The sequence below is a fragment of the Hibiscus syriacus genome, unplaced genomic scaffold (genome assembly GCF_006381635.1).
Source record: "Hibiscus syriacus cultivar Baekdansim isolate YM2019G1 unplaced genomic scaffold, ASM638163v2 tig00002840_pilon, whole genome shotgun sequence".
Classification (NCBI taxonomy): Eukaryota; Viridiplantae; Streptophyta; class Magnoliopsida; order Malvales; family Malvaceae; genus Hibiscus; species Hibiscus syriacus.
The window spans coordinates 10,810,852-10,817,206 of NW_024061947.1; the positions used below are offsets into that span (position 1 = coordinate 10,810,852).

General features: G+C 34.4%; 1 protein-coding gene across 1 annotated transcript; it reads right to left on the reverse strand.

Annotated features, from left to right (window-relative positions):
- Positions 1–1,767: 1,767 nt before the first annotated feature.
- Positions 1,768–2,336, reverse strand: LOC120154117 (auxin-responsive protein SAUR71-like). The gene has a single exon (XM_039165942.1). The coding sequence runs from the start codon at positions 2,245–2,247 to the stop codon at positions 1,849–1,851; it is 399 nt and encodes a 132-aa protein (XP_039021873.1). The 5' UTR covers positions 2,248–2,336; the 3' UTR covers positions 1,768–1,848.
- Between the last annotated feature and the right edge of the window lie 4,019 nt (positions 2,337–6,355).

Genomic DNA, 6,355 nt, shown 5'->3' on the forward strand with positions numbered 1-6,355 from the left:
AGATCAAGGATTACACGTACATGTGATACGTGACTGAAAAGAAAAGATATGTGTTTATAAGAGAAAGAATATGAATAAGTAATGTGAACGGTCATAAATGATAATGCCCATGTTATGTGATATGAGAGCTAGGGGTATAGTTGGCATGCCAAGGGTCGAGGGTTACCTATGTTCTTCGGGACATATGGACTGTTTACCTATGTTCTTCGGGACATATGGACTGTTTACCTATGTTCTTCGGGACATATGGACTGTTTACCTATGTTCTTCGGGACATATGGACTGATTACCTAGGTTCTTCGGAATCTATGGACTGGTCCTTCGGGACATTTATATGAGCTGTAGTGACAGCATAATAGTGCACAACCTCAATGTACTCACATACCTTAAGTTCTCAACAGTGTACATGGGCTAATAAAGAGATTTAATAAGTATATTGAATATGATATGTATATGTGATTTGTTATATGTAATAGATCACAGGATTTATGTAAGGATGTTAAATTGCAAGAATATATGTACATGTGAGTATATGTTATAGAAATTACATGATGAGTATATGGTAAGTTAAAGGGATTAATGATAGTATTCGCAGACGTATGCCTTTTATTTATAAGAAATGATATATGTTTATATTATATGGTTTATATGCCTCACTAAGTCATCGACTTAGCGTGTGATTGTTTCACACGTAGGTATGGAAAGCGAGAAGAGTAAAGAGTAATGCAAAGCAAGACAGGTCAGTTCTCCTTACCAAATGTCAGATCAGAAAATATAGGTATTGTATATAGAGTGTAGTTGGCATGTAGTCTAAAGATAAAAATTGTATGAACTCTGATATATTTTGTAAATGTTTTGAATAAGTTAAATGTTATCAAAGTTTTTAAATTACTCACTATTTTATACGAATAAATGTTTGAAAAGTCAATGTGACACTTCGGACTCGTATCCGGGTCGGATACGGGTTGGGGGTGTTACAGGTAGGAAGAACCGGACGACGTCATAAAATCAAGTGAAACAAAATGATTCAAATTAATTATAAAATAATATTTAAGGTAAAACATATTAAATAATAAATATAATTATATAACTATAATTAAAAAATAAATTTGGGGTTAAAAAATCATAAAAAATGATATTGTTTGGTTTAATTTTTTTTTAAACAATCCCACATGGCTAAGAAACATGGAAGAGCATCCCAAAAGTGTAAAGAGTAAAAATATGAGAACAAAACAATCTCACATTGCTAAGAAACATAGAAGAGCATCACAACTAACTTTTATAAATAATAGAGGTAATTTGACATTTAAAATCATGGAGCCTTTTGGTGAGCATTGAGTGAACTATTCTTTCACTTCAATCAAGCTCAAATTTTAGGCTTCAATCGAGCTTCTAAATTTTTTTTAGTTCAAGCCTTTTTGAGTTCAAGTTTCAATATTATATTTCGAGTTTGAGTTGAACTTGATAATTTTTAGCTTGTGAGTTTGAGTCGAGTTGAGCTTACTTTTAAAGTTTTCAAGTTCGAGTCGAGCTCAGCAATATTCGAGTTTGACTTGGCTCGTTTAACAAACGACGTTGTTTGGTTTAATTTAAAAAAAAAAAAACAAAATTTTCGGTTTTTAGCCGGTCCGGTTCGAACGGTTCAACGGTTCTGACCGGTTCACTAATAGCGGTTTAACCAGTTTAGATTAAACCGGACTAGCATATGGTTCTCGGTTGAACCGACCGGTCCGATCCGATTTTTAAAACATTGGGAGAACCCTAATTTTCCTTTACTTTCCCTACTAGTTTCTATATTTACACAAAAAGAAAAGAAATCCCAAAAAGAAACGACGTCGTTCTACTCTACTACAAATCCAGAAAACAGTCGTCGGATAATGAACGGAGGTGATCCTGGAGGTCACGTGACTCGGCCCCGAGTCTCAACGCTTCCATAACACGTTCGAAAATCAGCACGTGACAGGGAATATGAAGCACCCCTTTCTGGTCATATCCATACTCATTGGCGGACTTGTTGAGCAAGCCGACGAAAACCGGATGGTTCAGCAACTCCGCGTCCACCACGAACCGCTCCATCTCTTCCCCGACGTATACCGGCACGTGGCCCTCGGGTACGGACCGGCGCAAATGCTTTTTCAAAGAAGCGACCGCGATGCGATGGCGCATGGAGGCGGTGTCGGAACGGAGAGGTCTGTACTGCGAGGAAGTGTCGGCGACGCGGGTGAGACGGCGGATGAGATGCTTCATTGAGTAATCAATGAAAAGAAAAGAAAAGAAACGAAGAGAACAGAAGTTGTTGGGTTTAAGCAACTGTCATGTTCGTCGGAATCTGGAAATATGACATGGTTCTGTTTGCTTGGAAGGGAGAGGAGAATTGGGGAATATATAAAGCAGAGGGGAGGGAGGGGAGGGAAGGTACGGATAAGAGTACTTTGAAGGTACAACAAAATTAGTTAATTTTAATGCTTCCTTAGGATTTTAATTCTATTTTCTTTTATTGAGGAATTATTCGTAAATTTTATGAATAATAATTTGATAATTTTTCATCAGTGACAAAATTATGATAAATATTCTTATCATTAATTTAAAAATAAAAATAGAATTTATTATAATTCTTAAAATGATTATTATTCCTAAAGTTCCTGAATGTATTATCATATTTTAGTACGAATTAAACAATCTCAATAATTAAAAGTAATAATTAATATTCATAAAGATCTCAAGTCTGAACGCATGATCACATTTTAGTGTCTATTATCAAATTCTTGAAAAAAAATTAAATAAGAAGTATGTATAAATAAATAAATAAAAAAACTCATACTATATTTGAGGTAATAATCTAGTGGAGGGATGCTCTCTTTATTCCGTGGTTCGTTGCCGTGCAGTTCCATGACTTTCGTTGTCTTTATTATTATTATTTGTAACAAAAACTTCGATGATTATGTAGTGAAAGAAGTTGAAGGAAATAAACGTTGTGTTCAAATCACACCAAATAGAGATTTGATTTCGTCAAGGTAAACACTGATTAGGTGATGGTTGGTTTCTATTTCTTGTTAATGTAGTAGAAATTATAAGTTATACATGCAATTCATACAATATATGTACATCAAGACTCATTCAAGAGTTAAAGAATACAAAAGAAGAAGAAGAAGCATAGAGTACATAATATACCATCCCTTCTAGATGATGAGCACGTTTTAAACTTGAGAAGAAAGTGTCAAAATTGTAGTGATTTGGTGATTCAAAACTTTTCAAGGCATCATCTTTATTTCTTAACAATTCTCAAATCTCAATCACACCATCAATGAAAAATAATAATAATAATAATAATAATAATAATAATAATAATAATAATAATAATAATAATAATGAAGGATCAAATGCCCTATGGTCCAAGCTACCACATAGAATTAATGAACAAAACAAATCAATGTGGAAAAGAAAAGAGAGAGGCAAGCTTCAGTCCAAAGCTTGACATTTAATTGATTTGAAAACTAATAATAGAGTCCAACCGTGCACGTCCCATGCCACGGACAATAAATATTATAATAATTGTGTAATGGAATTGAAAATTATAGTCAATATGTGTGTAACAATTTCTTTATTCATATTGGCCCACAAATTTGCAAATGTTGACCGGCTCAAGCTTGGGATTAGGGCAAGTGGGGTTAATGGACCAATGCTCATGATGGGACATTTCTGGCCCAATACCCCAAGTGGTTTGATTTATTAAGGTATTAAGCCAACTCATATTTTGGGAAATACGATAATGTTACAGTAAATATGGAACTCGTCATCTTGATATTATTTTTAAATTGGCTCCATGTAGTGGATCCCATGTGATTATTATTTTATTGTCATTAAGATGACTCGTAACATTAATAGGCAAATGTCAACAGTCACTTTGGAACTTGTAACCTCAACGGGACGAGTTCGGCCGGATAAAATTTAAAAAAAAGAAGAAAATTAAATTTATTTATATTTTAAAAAATAAAAAGTAAATGAATAATTGCAAAAATTAAATTGTTTACAGAAAAATTACTTAGAAAATTTATCTATATTTGTAAGTTCTTGACGATGTGAGGAGTTATCGAATGATAATGGCGTGGGGCTCGTCGAGTACGTCGGGGTCGTAGGCCTTAATCGTCGTCGTCGTCTTCATCTTGATGAGGAGGTGTACTTAACGCACTCTGTGATTCGCCTTCGATATACGGTGATGGGTGTATGGTACTTGTCACCATCATTGTCGTAACTAGTTCGACTTAGTTGCCACTTTGTTGACCATATAGGATATGATCTCACTCATTCACAACCACATGTTCTATCGAAGATGCTTGAGTGTATTACGGTGCATCCCATGAACCTCCAACCCAAGCCGGTCGAGTCCTCGTTAAAGTATGATATGGAGGATAGAAATCAAAAATAGTTTGAGATGCATAATAGTACTCTTCAGCTACTGACAACGGGTCGTTTTGATGTAAAATAAAGTTTAGCCTTAATCTCAATAAAAGAATATGAAAGATATTATAGAGAGAGTAAGGGTCGATTTGCAGAGACTAAGAGGTTGACGAATTTCTTGCTTTTGATCTTGATTCTGGCGTGATTTGTAAAGATAAATAAAATGGGGTTTTGAGAGTTGAAATAAAGATAAAATTTGATTCAAAGAAAAATGAAGAAAGTAAATTAAGAAGATTAAAGTGAAAATTCAATTGATAAATCCAGCCTTAGGCTAAAGCTTTTGCCTTAATTCAAATCGATCATTGAATAGGATTTTACCTTAGGGATAACGCCGGTTACAGTCTACATGGCCCAACCCCTATAACTTGTTTTTCTCTCAAATGAGTCGAGCATCTAAAATCAATTTTTAGATCTAAAATCGTTACCAATTCAACACCTTTAAATTCTGGAAAAACCTGACTCAGATTGTACCGTCTCAATTGAGAATCTAACCCGATTTTAGTTTCTCTTAGCGGACTGCCACTAAGTGTGTTCACAGAAAGTCAAATGTGCCACAGGCTGATCCTTCCTCCCAACTATTAATCGAAACCAAAATTCAATTCCAACGTGCACTTTTTGAAATTAAATCGCATTGATTGTAAAGGATAGTCGATTATTAATCCTTGATTTTTGAAAACTGAAAATGTAACCCTGAAGAGTATAATGTGCTTTTCAATTCTCAAGATTTAGAATCGAGTCATCGCTTCAGCTTTTGGTTTTGGAAAACTTAAAGTAAAACTTGAAAGGTAAATAAAACGAAAGAAAAATAAAGACTTTTATAAAACTAAAAAAGTGACAAGAGAATTCAAGAGTTGAATGAATCAAAGATCAATTGAGGCTTACCAGGTATTTATAGTCCTCAAAAACCCTAAAAGATTACATTCAAACTAAAAGATAATTATGAAAGATAATTCCTAAAATTAAAAATAAATTCTAATTTAAATTTAAAAAATGCAGTTGAATCTCCTATTTCCACCAAGCTGCTGACTGGGCCTTCTAGAAGTTGTTGACTGGACCCCACATCAGACGTGTCATACATAAAGTCATGCCCACTAATTTATTCACGACTCAATAAAATAAAAAATTGCACAATTTCATCAATTTTAACAATATTTCTGGACTCTACTGACCTGCATTAAAAATGAACGAAAAAGCTCAAATTAGCAACTTAAAATAACTAATCAATGAGTAATTATTAACAAAATAATGCATAATTTAAGCACTAATCACCTGCAGATATTGAAGCGGAAGAAGATGACGACAATACTTTTTTCTTGGACTTGGACTTAGACTTAGACTTGGCGCATGTGGCCTGATGATGTTCCCATTCTCCCCTCTCTTACGATGTTGTGAAATATGGTTTCCCATTTGCCTCATAATTTCGGAGATAGGGAATATGGTTGAAATCCAGGTCTTGCGGTGTAATGTCATAACGCGGGGGATCGATAGTTGAAGCTGATTCCATAGCCCGATGTAGTAAGCGCTTCTCACCGACCAATTTTTAGTATGTTTCCTACGCATATTGATTGTATGGAGAACTTCCATTTCAATGCTTTACGTAGGAATTAGGTGATGCGACGCAAACTGTCGCATTACTCTATCAGCGTCGTGCCACTCAACAATCGTAAAATGTAATAGCAACGTCATGACACACCATAACTCGGACCCCTCAAATATTGCGGTGGAAATAATTGGTTGATCTCGTCATCATCATATGGAAGTCAAGAAAACTGTAAATATTAAATGTAAAATTTAGTATATATAAAGTTAAAAAAAATTAAAAAAAATAATAAAAGAACAAATGCATATTGCATATCGATCGACGATGTTGATCCTCATCCGTATATCCCGTGTAGTG

Excerpts from the sequence above, each read along its gene's own strand:
- LOC120154117 (XM_039165942.1), bottom strand. The coding sequence starts at position 2,247 with ATGAAGCATCTCATCCGCCGTCTCACCCGCGTCGCCGACACTTCCTCG.